Source organism: Danio rerio, chromosome 4, assembly GCF_049306965.1.
Source record: "Danio rerio strain Tuebingen ecotype United States chromosome 4, GRCz12tu, whole genome shotgun sequence".
NCBI classification, from domain to species: Eukaryota; Metazoa; Chordata; class Actinopteri; order Cypriniformes; family Danionidae; genus Danio; species Danio rerio.
This window is the reverse complement of record NC_133179.1, coordinates 66,491,601-66,505,000: the sequence shown is the minus strand read 5'-3', so window position 1 is coordinate 66,505,000 and position 13,400 is coordinate 66,491,601. Positions and strand designations below refer to the sequence as shown.

Sequence of the window (13,400 nt, the reverse complement as noted above, 5' to 3'; positions counted from 1 at the left end):
TGCATGGAGTGCTCTCGCCACTAACGCAGGGACCCATCACAGAGAGCGCACACATCCATAATATAAAGCCACAGAAATTCTCCTTTATAACTCGATATGGCATGTATTTTTTAACATCCTCGTTTTGATAGAAGTCGTGTTAAGTTTTCAGCACAAGAGCGAGTAGCCTAATAAAATATAGCCATAGGCTATTTGTTGCGCTCGGCAGCTATTCACTAAAACTCATCATTTAAAGTTTCATTTATAAATTTAACCACGTCAAATAAAAACATAAACAGTTGTTTGAGGATATAGAACACATTTTGTGTTTGGACTTCCCCCATATGCGTTTAAAGCAGCGAGTGCTGCGCAGGACTGAGTGACAGAAAAAAAGGTATAGGAGATTCTGCTTTCACTCACCCAAATAATGCTCTGTTTGCGCGATTTGATTAATATCATCGTATCCAAATACTTTATAAATATTTACTTATATAAATATTTACTTTATATAAATATTTCAAACCTTCTCCGGTGTTTATTGTTTTTAAAAAATATCAAAAATCTTTTTTTTTTTTCAGACAGGTCTTTGCAAAATGAAAGTTAGGCTATGTGTGGCTTTAAAACGGTTTGATTTGTATATTGTATATAGGCTACCTACATTGCTATAGTTAGCTTTTGTTTATTTTATATTGGTTAATTTATTTAATGTGATTATATATATATCCGATATTTGTAATTATTTAAATTATATTTCAATATAGGCTACCTTAGGCTATTTTATCAAGATATGACAATATATTGTTTAAAGTCTACGAAAGTGGGCACGTATTTTGTTAAGTTTATGTCTTTCTGTTGTATTTATATGTGTATTATCTCCAAAATAAATAAAGAAAAAAGCCGCTCGCGGCATAACAGAGCTGTGAAGGAGCGCTTTTGCCCGGTCTCACACACACATACAGGCATCTAAACGTGCACAAACAAACAAACATTTTAAACTTGACAAAAACTCTCGAAAACCTTTACTGTCTGATGTGTTTTTAATATGGTGTAAAGATTATTATGCGTTATTGAAACATAAAGGAGGACGCAGCAAAGAACGTCACTATAAATTAAAACTACTTTATTATTTTATGCAGCAGCCTTACATTTAAAAGGGAAACATAAGGGTGATCATACGCAAAAGGACCCCAGACTATAAGGCTAGATGTTTTCTTTCCCTTATTTCTTTATTTGTTTGGCGCATGTACTCATGTGCAATCAGAAAACTGCCCGCCTCTCCTTTCACTCCGCCCCGAAGCCCCAGCTGGCCCTCCTTGGCCCAAGGTATTCGGCGGGCCAAAAAAGGCCAGCCGCTGGCCCCAAGAAAGCCCCGCTTTGGCCCCGGAAGTGACAGTGGAAACCCCACTGGCCTTGGCTCGCCCTGGCTCGCTCGCTTTAGGCGCGATAGTGGAAACGCGGCTATTGTCACCTTGAAAAACCTGCCGTGACCCGGATTCGAACCGGGGTTGCTGCGGCCACAACGCAGAGTACTAACCACTATACGATCACGGCGAGCTATGAAACAGCCGTTGTGACCTATGTGTGGTATGTTCCTCCCTGTGATAAGCCCCTTTCTCTTCAGTGAGAACACTCTGTTGTTTTTCTCCTCCTACCAGCACAACGCTTTTCCCAAGAAACAATGGAAATGCAAACAATTGACGACTGCTGCAATTTTAAAAAGGGGGAGGACGTAGTCGGCAGGATTCGAACCTGCGAAGGGAGACCCCAATGGATTTCTAGTCCATCGCCTTAACCACTCGGCCACGACTACAAGACTGTCCGTTCCGCCATTTCTTTATGCCTAGTACACATATTGTGCATCCGGATGAAACTTTCATCAAGCGATAGCTCAACGGCAAAAGCTGTGGCTCCACAAAATGAGCGTCACACGCCCGAACAGGGACTTGAACCCTGGACCCTCAGATTAAAAGTCTGATGCTCTACCGACTGAGCTATCCGGGCACCAATAGTAATTTACAAGTAGGCAAGGTTTGGGTTGTGGTCGGCGCAGACCTTTACAGTACACTAAAGTTTACCGTGAGATGGGGTTTTAAGCTTATGGTTGGTGTGGATGTTGCTTAAACACGACAGGTTACTTTGAGGTTGGGTTTATGGTTTTTGTAGGTGTAGACATCAGTACAACACAATAGTTTGAACTTCATGTCATGTAGGAGACATTAAATAGATCAATGATAACTGCAGAATGTCTTTCTGCTGTTGTGGCAATGAATGGACACTCAACAATTGAAAAGATTCTTTCCTTGCCTTAGAACCGTGACTTGATCAGTACTTATCTACACAGCATGCTGGCATCAAAGATCCTATTTCTCTTATATCGAATCCCTAGTCTTCCACACTTTAGGAAACGTAAACATTCAGGACGTGCCATTAGCACAGCCTGCACTAAAAGAAGGCTGGAGGTAACGGATGGCAACACAGAGTGCGACACCAATGTCACCTTGAAAAGCCTGCCGTGACCTGGATTCGAACCGGGGTTGCTGCGGCCACAACACAGAGTACTAACCACTATACGAGCACGGCGAGCTACGAAACAGCCCTTGTGACCTATGCGTGGTATGTTCCTCCCTGTGATAAGCCCCTTTCTATTCAGTGAGAACACTCTGTTGTTTTTCTCCTCCTACCAGCACAACGCTTTTCCCAAGAAACAATGGAAATGCAAACAATTGACGACTGCTGCAATTTTAAAAAGGGGGAGGACGTAGTCAGCAGAATTCAAACCTGCGCGGGGAGACCCCAATGGATTTCAAGTCCATCGCCTTAACCACTCGGCCACGACTACAAGACTGCCTGTACTGCCATTTCTTTATGCCTAGTACACATATTGTGCATCCAGATGAAACTTTCATCAAGCGATAGCTCAACGGCAAAAGCTGTGGCTCCACAAAACAAGCGTCACACGCCCGAACAGGGACTTGAACCCTGGACCCTCAGATTAAAAGTCTGATGCTCTACCGACTGAGCTATCCGGGCACCACAACAGTAATTAACAAGTAGGCAAGGTTTGGGTTGTGGTCGGCGCAGACCTTTACAGTACACTAAAGTTTACCGTGAGATGGGGTTTTAAGCTTATGGTTGGTGTGGATGTTGCTTAAACACGACAGGTTACTTTGAGGTTGGGTTTATGGTTTTTGTAGGTGTAGACATCAGTACAACACAATAGTTTGAACTTCATGTCATGTAGGAGACATTAAATAGATCAATGATAACTGCAGAATGTCTTTCTGCTGTTGTGGCAATGAATGGACACTCAACAATTGAAAAGATTCCTTCCTTGCCTTAGAAGCGTGACTTGATCAGTACTTATCTACACAGCATGCTGGCATCAAAGATCCTATTTCTCTTATATCATATCCCTAGTCTTCCACACTTTAGGAAACGTAAACATTCAGGACGTGCCATTAGCACAGCCTGCACTAAAAGAAGGCTGGAGATAACGGATGGCAACACAGAGTGCGACACCAATGTCACCTTGAAAAACCTGCCGTGACCCGGATTCGAACCGGGGTTGCTGCAGCCACAACGCAGAGTACTAACCACTCTACGATCACAGCGAGCTACGAAACAGCCGTTGTGACCTATGTGTGGTATGTTCCTCCGTGTGATAAGCCCCTTTCTCTTCAGTGAGAAGACTCTGTTGTTTTTCTCCTCCTACCAGCACAACGCTTTTCTTAAGAAACAATGGAAATGCGAACAATTGACGACTGCTGCAATTTTAAAAACAGGGAGGACGTAGTCAGCAGGATTCGAACCTGCGCGGGGAGACCCCAATGGATTTCTAGTCCATAGCCTTAACCACTCGGCCACGACTACAAGACTGCCTGTACTGCCATTTCTTTATGCCTAGTACACATATTGTGCATCCAGATGAAACTTTCATAAAGCGATAGCTCAACTGCAAAAGCTGTGGCTCCACATAACGAGCGTCACACGCCCGAACAGGTACTTGAACCCTGGACCCTCAGATTAAAAGTCTGATGCTCTACCGACCGAGCTATCCGGGCTCCACAACAGTTATTTACAAGTAGGCAAGGTTTGGGTTGTGGTCGGCGCAGACCTTTACAGTACACTAAAGTTTACCGTGAGATGGGGTTTCAAGCTTATGGTTGGTGTGGATGTTGCTAAAACACGACAGGTTACTTTGAGGTTGGGTTTATGGTTTTTGTAGGTGTAGACATCAGTACAACACAATAGTTTGAACTTCATGTCATGTAGGAGACATTAAATAGATCAATGATAACTGCAGAATGTCTTTCTGCTGTTGTGGCAATGAATGGACACTCAACAATTGAAAAGATTCCTTCCATGCCTTAGAAGCGTGACTTGATCAGTACTTATCTACACAGCATGCTGGCATCAAAGATCCTATTTCTCTTATATCGAATCCCTAGTCTTCCACACTTTAGGTAACGTAAACATTCAGGACGTGCCTTTAGCACAGCCTGCACTAAAAGAAGGCTGGAGATAACGGATGGCAACACAGAGTGCGACACCAATGTCACCTTGAGAAACCTGCCGTGACCCGGATTCGAACCGGGGTTGCTGCGGCCACAACGCAGAGTACTAACCACTATACGATCACGGCGAGCAACGAAACAGCCCTTGTGACCTATGTGTGGTATGTTCCTGTCTGTGATAAGCCCCTTTCTCTTCAGTGAGAACACTCTGTTGTTTTTCTCCTCCTACCAGCACAACGCTTTTCCCAAGAAACAATGGAAATGCAAACAATTGACGACTGCTGCAATTTTAAAAACAGGGAGGACGTAGTCAGCAGGATTCTAACCTGCGCGGGGATACCCCAATGGATTTCTAGTCCGTCGCCTTAACCATTTTTTTTTTTTTTTTTTTTTTTTAAAACATCAGTTCAGAAGCATATTAAAATATCATTTACAAACATTTCTTAAGACATTATGTTGGTATTAAAACAGGAAAACAACAAGCATAATCATTCTGGCAAATCTATTTTCAAACCATCTAGTGTGTACATAATATAAGGAGTATTCAACATAAACGTTTTGTAAAATTCAGTCTCTTTTTCTTCCATTCTAAAATATTGTTCCACAGTTTTAATATAGTTTTCCAGTTTTTTTTATACATTTTCCATAACTCTATTTTAGCATTTTTATTTTTAACAATGTTTCTCCTTTCCCAAATTACAGTTCTTGCAACTGATAAAAACAAATTTGCAATTCTTGTCTTACTTCCATTAAAACCAAATAAAAATATTTTATACCATTCTGTGTCCTCCTCAATCTGCTCTGTTTCACTTGGCATCATTTGTTTCATCATTTCTTTTAACTTTGCCATAAATGTATTTAATTCAACACATTTTAAAAACAAATGCATAATACCTTCATTTTCCAGTCCACATATTTTGCATAATGCATTCTCACTGCTTCCGATTTGTGCCAGTTTTGTTTCAGTGAAAATAACATTATGTCTGATAAAATAATCCAACATTTCAATTTTTGCATCTAAATATTTCCATTTTAAATTCTTCCAGATTCCCTCTTCATCTATTTCCACAAAGATTTTTTTCCAAAATTGTTCTGAAACTGGTCTTTTATGCACTTTGTTTCTGAAACAAATGTAGAAATTTTTAAGAACACATTCTTGAAAATCCTTCTCCTTTTCCTTTAAAAACACTTTTACATTATCATTGCTTTCATTATTTTGTTCAATTTTTACTATCCATTCTTTAGGTAATGCACTTTTCACTATTTCAAATTGTTTTACCAGAGTTTCTCTTTTGATATCTTTCCCAATCCCATCCATGGCATCCACAATTACTTGGCTTGGTAAAAACCCTTCTTTAATCTCATATAAAACATCCTTAACCTGACATACACCTGCTTCCAACCAATATTTAAAATATACTTCTTTCTCTTGTGTTAAAATATTACCATTTAAAAACAAAGGTTGATTTAATAACATGTTCCTCCCTTCAGGTTTAAAATCAACGTGATTTAAAAACTCACTCCATGCCTGTAAAACTTCTCTATAAAATTCAGGAATCCCAGTTATCATGCTTTGTTTCAGTTTCATCCATAAAATATCATCATTCATATTAAAACCCCCACATTTGTTAAGATAAAACCTCATTACATGTTTCCATTCGGCTTTAAATTCTTTATTTAAATACTTTTTTATTACTTTGACTCTCATGCTTTTCTTTCTTGTCTCTGGGTCTAACAAACCTAACCCCCCATCATCGGTTGCTCCAATTAATACATTATATGCAATTCTTGGTGGTTTTCCTTCCCAGATAAAACTCAATAAACATTGTTTTATTCTCTGCTCATGCCAGTGATCCATAGGGGTAACTCCTAACACATACCACATTTTTGACAACATCAACGTATTTATGATTAAAACTTTACCTTTCAGATTGACTCTTCTTTGTTTCCACCATTCTAATCTCCTTTCCATTCCTCCGATAATTTCATCCCACATTATCTCCTTATCTCTTTTCCCATTTTCTCCAAAGGTTATCCCTAAAATCTTTATTTCTTTCTGGTCTTTAAATTTAAAAACATCCGGTAGAATACATGCATTGCCTAATCTCATGACTACAGTTTTTTCCATGTTTACTTTAGCACCTGATCCATTACAATATCTTTCAATGATTTTCATTGCATTTATCACACTTTGTATATCTTTTAAAATCAGTGTAGTATCGTCTGCATATTGATAAATTTTCTGTTCTTCTTCTGTTTCTACAATTTTAATTCCATGTATTTCTTTATCTCTTATTATAGCTGATCCTAGAGCTTCAGTCACTAGACTGTACAGCTGTGCAGAGAGAGTGGACATCCCTGTTTTATGGATCGTGTTACATTAAAACAGTCTGTAATAAAACCGTTAACTTTAATACGACTAATAGCTCCGTTGTATAAACACTTGATCCATCTTAAAAAATTATTCCCAAAACCAACCTTATTTAAAACCTCAAATAGAAAATTGTGTTCAACTCTGTCAAATGCTTTCTCGAAATCTACACTTATTACATATCCATTTTTTCTCTTTTCTTTCATGTATTGTATTACATCTCTTATACTGCTAATTATGTCTGTGATATCTTTCCCTTTTACGCCATATGCCTGACTAGTTTTGATAATATCGGGTAAGACCTTTTTAAGTCTATTTGCTAATACCTTGGCTAAAATCTTAAAATCTGTGTTTAGCATTGTTAGGGGTCTAAAATTCCTCAAATCATTTTTCTCACCTTTTTTCTTATATATCAGTTTCACTAAACCAACTCTCATTAAATGCGTTGTTTCTTGTTTTTTAAAAACTTCATCAAAAATTTCCTTTAAAATTGGTGCTAAAACATCCTTAAAAACTTTGTAAAACTCAGATACTAATCCATCTAATCCTGGACTTTTCCCATTACTTAATTGCATAATAGATTCCTTTATTTCTTCTATTTGTATTTCCTCATCACACATCTTTTTATCATCCTCTGTTACCTTTCCCTCAATTTGATCCAATAAATTTTTTTCTTCTTTTTCATTTATTTCACCTTTTTTAAAAAGGCTTTCATAAAAATCTCTAACTTCCTTTAAAATATCCTGTGTTTCTTTTATTTTTTCTCCATTTTCTTTTTTTAATTCTCTTATAATTTCTCCGTTACCCTTACTTTTCTCTAAATTGAAAAAGAATTTTGTACATTTCTCTCCATCCACAATATATTTGGCTCTGCTTCTGATCATCGCACCTCTACATTTTCTTTCTTCTATTTTTCGTAATTCCTCCTCCAGAAACAGTATTCTCTCTATATCTACCTTTTCTTGATTTAAACTGTCATTTAATTCCTTTCTAACCTCTACTTCTTTATGTGCTTTTGCTTTTTGTATTGATTTACTCATTTTAATCGTATACTTTTTAATTTCATATTTTGTGTTATCTCACCATATTCTTTTATCTTCATGATACATCTCATTTTGTATTTCAGTATTTATTAAGTCCACTATTGCCTTTCTATAAGGTTCTCCTTTTAAAATTTCTGTATTTAAAATCCATATCCCTTTTCCTCTTTTAGTTTCATTAAAATCAATCTTCATTAATAAAAACTTGTGGTCGCTTAGCGTTGTTTCTTTAAAATAAACACTCTGTATAAAATCACCCAGTTTTTCCTTGCATAAAATAAAATCAATCCTACTTTGCTTTAAGTTACCATCTACTAACTGTCTTCTTGAATATTCTCTTTTTCCTTCATTCCCTACTCTCCATATGTCCACTACTTTGTGCTCTGCCATTAGTTTCTGCAACTCTTTTCTCCCAGTGTCATTCCTAAAAACCATGCCATCCGCTAAATCAATTCTATTAAAAACCGTGTTAAAATCTCCTATTAAAATAGTTTCGCCCCATAAAATCATAAGATCATTTATTCTGTTAAAAAAGTCCTTCTTTTCTTTTTCTGCTACTGGAGCATGAATGTTACATAATGTCATATTATTTTCTCTCATTCTAATAGCAAGGCATTTCCCCTCTTTATCATTGTATAGTTCTTCCACATCATTCTTTATATCTTCTTTGACTAAAATAGCGACCCCTCTTCCCATCCTTCCATCACCATTATTATAAAATATTTGCCCCCTCCATCTTCTTTTAAAATCTTCCATCACACCATCATTCCAATTAGTCTCTTGTAAACAAATTAAGTTTTGTTTTTTGCATAGTTCCTTTACCTTGTCAAATTTTCCAACATTTAAAAGACCTCTTGTATTAAAACTAACACAATTAAAAACCATTAAAAGAAAAGATAAAAATAAAAATAAATATTTAAAATACATTACTCATCTTCCCCTCCTTCTAAACTCCTTAACACATTGAACATATTAGCTTTGGCCTTTTTTCTAACATTGTCCAAATTTGGTTTTACCTTTAGTGTTCTTCTTCTTAAATTCACTTTCATACATTTGTCCATATTGTCCACCTTTGCATCTTCTTCATAATCCATGTCTTTGTTTTGCTCAATTTTTTCTTGTCCATTTTCCTCCATGTCTGAAAACTCAATTTCCATCATTTGATTTCCTCCCTCCTTCGTTTCTCCATCTTCATTAAAATCCACAACTTCTCCAGTGTTATTCTTTAGTTGTTCTATTTCTCTTTGCTGTGTTGCTTCTTCCTCCTGATCTCCTTCAAGTTTTGCATCTTCCTCCTTATTTCCTTCTTGCACCTGTCTGTCCACCTGTTTTTCTTTTTCTCCTTCCTTCCCTTCCATCCAACATTCACATTTATCTAAGAATTCTGCACACTCCGAGCATCTGACAGTGGTGCACGATCGTGCAAAATGCCCCCATTCTCCGCATCTGTAGCACTTGAAATTAGGACAGTCTTTCAGCAGATGGTCCGGGCTCATGCACTGCCTACAAGTTTTCACTTGCCGACTGTGCATCACCCGGAAATGCTGTGGTCCTTCGGCTGTTTCTAGCCTCGTGCTATAGGGCAGTGATGCCACCTCCTTCGGGAACCTTACTTTCAGGAACCTCGTCCCATCTTCGATGTCAGTGCCCGGGTAGCATCTTCTTTTAATTTTTGTTAGTGGCTCAACACCCCATCCTTCCAATTTTTCTACAATTATACTATTTTCCAGGTAGACAGGCAGGTGCAAGAAGGAAACTACATAATCTCGGTTGTGCAAACTTTTAACTTCACAGTTCACTCCATTAATTGTTAGTCCTTCTAAAAGTTTTTCACACTCCTCTTCTTTTTCCATGGTCAGTTCATATTCTTTGCCTTGTCTGGGTCTGAGCGCCAACATTTTCCCTTGTCCACATTTTTCCATTATCGCTTTAATAACATCTTCTGCCTTTACCTCAAGTACGTTTTCCACATTTATAATCACCGTAGCCTCCTTCAAGTATTTTCTCTCCGCAAACTTACTTTTTTCAGTTTTGTTTCCATTTCGTGGTCGTTTATCCAGTCCATTTTCGTTAGCCTTGCTTGTTCCTCCTGCCAGTCCGTTGTCGTTTGCCGTGCTTGTTTCTCCTCCTAATCCAATGTCGATAGCCTTTCGCGTTCCTCCTGCCAGTCCATTATCTTTCACCAGTCGAGTTTCTCCTGCCATGTCCGTGTTTGTTGCCGTGCATCCGTCCGCCATTGCTTACTCCAAAAAAAGAGTTCCAAATGAAAAAAATAAGTTCCTCCCGAACAGCTAATGCTGTTGGGAGGAAAATAAACTTCACAAAAACAAAAAAAACAAATTAACTCTAATACTTTACAAATCAAAAAGAAAATAAACAAAGAGTAGGGAGAGCCTTTCTCTCCCAACTGCAGCCAAACACTTCCTGGAATGTACCAAGTTCGAGGATTTCCAGGGTGGTGTGGCCGTAAGCGAAAGAGGCTGTCAAGCGTTGGCTATTTAAAGCAGCTGCCAAATGAAGCCCTTCGAAAAGCTTACAGCACCTGGTATTCCCAGGCGGTCTCCCATCCAAGTACTAACCAGGCCCGACCCTGCTTTACTTCCGAGTTCAGATGAGATCGGGCATTTCCAGGGTGGTATGGCCGTAAGCGAAAGAGGCTGTCAAGCGTTGGCTATTTAAAGCAGCTGCCAAATGAAGCTCTTCGAAAAGCTTACAGCACCTGGTATTCCCAGGCGGTCTCCCATCCAAGTACTAACCAGGCCCGACCCTGCTTTACTTCCGAGTTCAGATGAGATCGGGCATTTCCAGGGTGGTATGGCCGTAAGCGAAAGAGGCTGTCAAGCGTTGGCTATTTAAAGCAGCTGCCAAATGAAGCACTTCGAAAAGCTTACAGCACCTGGTATTCCCAGGCGGTCTCCCATCCAAGTACTAACCAGGCCCGACCCTGCTTTACTTCCGAGTTCAGATGAGATCGGGCATTTCCAGGGTGGTATGGCCGTAAGCGAAAGAGGCTGTCAAGCGTTGGCTATTTAAAGCAGCTGCCAAATGAAGCACTTCGAAAAGCTTACAGCACCTGGTATTCCCAGGCGGTCTCCCATCCAAGTACTAACCAGGCCCGACCCTGCTTTACTTCCGAGTTCAGATGAGATCGGGCATTTCCAGGGTGGTATGGCCGTAAGCGAAAGAGGCTGTCAAGCGTTGGCTATTTAAAGCAGCTGCCAAATGAAGCACTTCGAAAAGCTTACAGCACCTGGTATTCCCAGGCGGTCTCCCATCCAAGTACTAACCAGGCCCGACCCTGCTTTACTTCCGAGTTCAGATGAGATCGGGCATTTCCAGGGTGGTATGGCCGTAAGCGAAAGAGGCTGTCAAGCGTTGGCTATTTAAAGCAGCTGCCAAATGAAGCACTTCGAAAAGCTTACAGCACCTGGTATTCCCAGGCGGTCTCCCATCCAAGTACTAACCAGGCCCGACCCTGCTTTACTTCCGAGTTCAGATGAGATCGGGCATTTCCAGGGTGGTATGGCCGTAAGCGAAAGAGGCTGTCAAGCGTTGGCTATTTAAAGCAGCTGCCAAATGAAGCACTTCGAAAAGCTTACAGCACCTGGTATTCCCAGGCGGTCTCCCATACAAGTACTAACCAGGCCCRACCCTGCTTTACTTCCGAGTTCAGATGAGATCGGGCATTTCCAGGGTGGTATGGCCGTAGGCGAAAGAGGCTGTCAAGCGTTGGCTATTTAAAGCAGCTGCCAAATGAAGCACTTCGAAAAGCTTACAGCACCTGGTATTCCCAGGCGGTCTCCCATCCAAGTACTAACCAGGCCCGACCCTGCTTTACTTCCGAGTTCAGATGAGATCGGGCATTTCCAGGGTGGTATGGCCGTAAGCGAAAGAGGCTGTCAAGCGTTGGCTATTTAAAGCAGCTGCCAAATGAAGCACTTCGAAAAGCTTACAGCACCTGGTATTCCCAGGCGGTCTCCCATCCAAGTACTAACCAGGCCCGACCCTGCTTTACTTCCGAGTTCAGATGAGATCGGGCATTTCCAGGGTGGTATGGCCGTAAGCGAAAGAGGCTGTCAAGCGTTGGCTATTTAAAGCAGCTGCCAAATGAAGCTCTTCGAAAAGCTTACAGCACCTGGTATTCCCAGGCGGTCTCCCATCCAAGTACTAACCAGGCCCGACCCTGCTTTACTTCCGAGTTCAGATGAGATCGGGCATTTCCAGGGTGGTATGGCCGTAAGCGAAAAAGGCTGTCAAGCGTTGGCTATTTAAAGCAGCTTCCAAATGAAGCACTTCGAAAAGCTTACAGCACCTGGTATTCCCAGGCGGTCTCCCATCCAAGTACTAACCAGGCCCGACCCTGCTTTACTTCCGAGTTCAGATGAGATCGGGCATTTCCAGGGTGGTATGGCCGTAGGCGAAAGAGGCTGTCAAGCGTTGGCTATTTAAAGCAGCTGCCAAATGAAGCACTTCGAAAAGCTTACAGCACCTGGTATTCCCAGGCGGTCTCCCATCCAAGTACTAACCAGGCCCGACCCTGCTTTACTTCCGAGTTCAGATGAGATCGGGCATTTCCAGGGTGGTATGGCCGTAGGCGAAAGAGGCTGTCAAGCGTTGGCTATTTAAAGCAGCTGCCAAATGAAGCACTTCGAAAAGCTTACAGCACCTGGTATTCCCAGGCGGTCTCCCATCCAAGTACTAACCAGGCCCGACCCTGCTTTACTTCCGAGTTCAGATGAGATCGGGCATTTCCAGGGTGGTATGGCCGTAAGCGAAAGAGGCTGTCAAGCGTTGGCTATTTAAAGCAGCTGCCAAATGAAGCACTTCGAAAAGCTTACAGCACCTGGTATTCCCAGGCGGTCTCCCATCCAAGTACTAACCAGGCCCGACCCTGCTTTACTTCCGAGTTCAGATGAGATCGGGCATTTCCAGGGTGGTATGGCCGTAAGCGAAAGAGGCTGTCAAGCGTTGGCTATTTAAAGCAGCTGCCAAATGAAGCCCTTCGAAAAGCTTACAGCACCTGGTATTCCCAGGCGGTCTCCCATCCAAGTACTAACCAGGCCCGACCCTGCTTTACTTCCGAGTTCAGATGAGATCGGGCATTTCCAGGGTGGTATGGCCGTAGGCGAAAGAGGCTGTCAAGCGTTGGCTATTTAAAGCAGCTGCCAAATGAAGCACTTCGAAAAGCTTACAGCACCTGGTATTCCCAGGCGGTCTCCCATCCAAGTACTAACCAGGCCCGACCCTGCTTTACTTCCGAGTTCAGATGAGATCGGGCATTTCCAGGGTGGTATGGCCGTAAGCGAAAGAGGCTGTCAAGCGTTGGCTATTTAAAGCAGCTGCCAAATGAAGCACTTCGAAAAGCTTACAGCACCTGGTATTCCCAGGCGGTCTCCCATCCAAGTACTAACCAGGCCCGACCCTGCTTTACTTCCGAGTTCAGATGAGATCGGGCATTTCCAGGGTGGTATGGCCGTAAGCGAAAGAGGCTGTCAA

At 41.2% G+C, this 13,400-nt stretch overlaps 1 protein-coding gene and 24 non-coding genes across 25 annotated transcripts in view; all 25 read right to left on the bottom strand.

Annotated features, from left to right (window-relative positions):
- LOC141381810 (uncharacterized) overlaps positions 1-10,340 on the bottom strand; it is a 201,291-nt gene extending 190,951 nt beyond the window's left edge. The window contains exon 1 of the mRNA XM_073948547.1: positions 8,727-10,340. Within this exon, the coding sequence (XP_073804648.1) occupies positions 8,831-10,141 (1,311 nt within the window). The 5' untranslated portion in view covers positions 10,142-10,340 and the 3' untranslated portion in view covers positions 8,727-8,830. The remainder of the gene's footprint in view (positions 1-8,726) is intronic.
- trnah-gug (transfer RNA histidin (anticodon GUG)) lies at positions 1,459-1,530 on the bottom strand. Its single transcript has one exon. It is a non-coding gene; the product is annotated as a tRNA-His (tRNA).
- trnas-aga (transfer RNA serine (anticodon AGA)) lies at positions 1,708-1,789 on the bottom strand. Its single transcript has one exon. It is a non-coding gene; the product is annotated as a tRNA-Ser (tRNA).
- Positions 1,908-1,980, bottom strand: trnak-uuu (transfer RNA lysine (anticodon UUU)). Its single transcript has one exon. It is a non-coding gene; the product is annotated as a tRNA-Lys (tRNA).
- Positions 2,737-2,818, bottom strand: trnas-uga (transfer RNA serine (anticodon UGA)). The gene has a single exon. It is a non-coding gene; the product is annotated as a tRNA-Ser (tRNA).
- trnak-uuu (transfer RNA lysine (anticodon UUU)) lies at positions 2,937-3,009 on the bottom strand. Its single transcript has one exon. It is a non-coding gene; the product is annotated as a tRNA-Lys (tRNA).
- trnas-aga (transfer RNA serine (anticodon AGA)) lies at positions 3,768-3,849 on the bottom strand. Its single transcript has one exon. It is a non-coding gene; the product is annotated as a tRNA-Ser (tRNA).
- Positions 4,550-4,621, bottom strand: trnah-gug (transfer RNA histidin (anticodon GUG)). Its single transcript has one exon. It is a non-coding gene; the product is annotated as a tRNA-His (tRNA).
- A 94-nt stretch (positions 10,341-10,434) lies between the features above and the next one.
- On the bottom strand, positions 10,435-10,553 carry LOC137493627 (5S ribosomal RNA). Its single transcript, XR_011013602.1, has one exon. It is a non-coding gene; the product is annotated as a 5S ribosomal RNA (ribosomal RNA).
- A 58-nt stretch (positions 10,554-10,611) lies between these two features.
- LOC137493638 (5S ribosomal RNA) lies at positions 10,612-10,730 on the bottom strand. The gene has a single exon (XR_011013613.1). It is a non-coding gene; the product is annotated as a 5S ribosomal RNA (ribosomal RNA).
- A 58-nt stretch (positions 10,731-10,788) lies between these two features.
- LOC137493650 (5S ribosomal RNA) lies at positions 10,789-10,907 on the bottom strand. Its single transcript, XR_011013625.1, has one exon. It is a non-coding gene; the product is annotated as a 5S ribosomal RNA (ribosomal RNA).
- A 58-nt stretch (positions 10,908-10,965) lies between these two features.
- Positions 10,966-11,084, bottom strand: LOC137493685 (5S ribosomal RNA). The gene has a single exon (XR_011013660.2). It is a non-coding gene; the product is annotated as a 5S ribosomal RNA (ribosomal RNA).
- A 58-nt stretch (positions 11,085-11,142) lies between these two features.
- Positions 11,143-11,261, bottom strand: LOC137493661 (5S ribosomal RNA). Its single transcript, XR_011013636.1, has one exon. It is a non-coding gene; the product is annotated as a 5S ribosomal RNA (ribosomal RNA).
- A 58-nt stretch (positions 11,262-11,319) lies between these two features.
- LOC137493672 (5S ribosomal RNA) lies at positions 11,320-11,438 on the bottom strand. The gene has a single exon (XR_011013647.1). It is a non-coding gene; the product is annotated as a 5S ribosomal RNA (ribosomal RNA).
- A 58-nt stretch (positions 11,439-11,496) lies between these two features.
- LOC137493683 (5S ribosomal RNA) lies at positions 11,497-11,615 on the bottom strand. The gene has a single exon (XR_011013658.2). It is a non-coding gene; the product is annotated as a 5S ribosomal RNA (ribosomal RNA).
- A 58-nt stretch (positions 11,616-11,673) lies between these two features.
- LOC137493694 (5S ribosomal RNA) lies at positions 11,674-11,792 on the bottom strand. Its single transcript, XR_011013669.1, has one exon. It is a non-coding gene; the product is annotated as a 5S ribosomal RNA (ribosomal RNA).
- A 58-nt stretch (positions 11,793-11,850) lies between these two features.
- Positions 11,851-11,969, bottom strand: LOC137493705 (5S ribosomal RNA). Its single transcript, XR_011013680.1, has one exon. It is a non-coding gene; the product is annotated as a 5S ribosomal RNA (ribosomal RNA).
- Positions 11,970-12,027: 58 nt separating this feature from the next.
- Positions 12,028-12,146, bottom strand: LOC137493716 (5S ribosomal RNA). Its single transcript, XR_011013691.1, has one exon. It is a non-coding gene; the product is annotated as a 5S ribosomal RNA (ribosomal RNA).
- A 58-nt stretch (positions 12,147-12,204) lies between these two features.
- Positions 12,205-12,323, bottom strand: LOC137493727 (5S ribosomal RNA). The gene has a single exon (XR_011013702.2). It is a non-coding gene; the product is annotated as a 5S ribosomal RNA (ribosomal RNA).
- A 58-nt stretch (positions 12,324-12,381) lies between these two features.
- LOC137493686 (5S ribosomal RNA) lies at positions 12,382-12,500 on the bottom strand. The gene has a single exon (XR_011013661.1). It is a non-coding gene; the product is annotated as a 5S ribosomal RNA (ribosomal RNA).
- Positions 12,501-12,558: 58 nt separating this feature from the next.
- On the bottom strand, positions 12,559-12,677 carry LOC137493738 (5S ribosomal RNA). The gene has a single exon (XR_011013713.1). It is a non-coding gene; the product is annotated as a 5S ribosomal RNA (ribosomal RNA).
- A 58-nt stretch (positions 12,678-12,735) lies between these two features.
- LOC137493749 (5S ribosomal RNA) lies at positions 12,736-12,854 on the bottom strand. The gene has a single exon (XR_011013724.1). It is a non-coding gene; the product is annotated as a 5S ribosomal RNA (ribosomal RNA).
- Positions 12,855-12,912: 58 nt separating this feature from the next.
- LOC137493761 (5S ribosomal RNA) lies at positions 12,913-13,031 on the bottom strand. The gene has a single exon (XR_011013736.2). It is a non-coding gene; the product is annotated as a 5S ribosomal RNA (ribosomal RNA).
- Positions 13,032-13,089: 58 nt separating this feature from the next.
- On the bottom strand, positions 13,090-13,208 carry LOC137493772 (5S ribosomal RNA). Its single transcript, XR_011013747.1, has one exon. It is a non-coding gene; the product is annotated as a 5S ribosomal RNA (ribosomal RNA).
- Positions 13,209-13,266: 58 nt separating this feature from the next.
- Positions 13,267-13,385, bottom strand: LOC137493783 (5S ribosomal RNA). The gene has a single exon (XR_011013758.1). It is a non-coding gene; the product is annotated as a 5S ribosomal RNA (ribosomal RNA).
- Between the last annotated feature and the right edge of the window lie 15 nt (positions 13,386-13,400).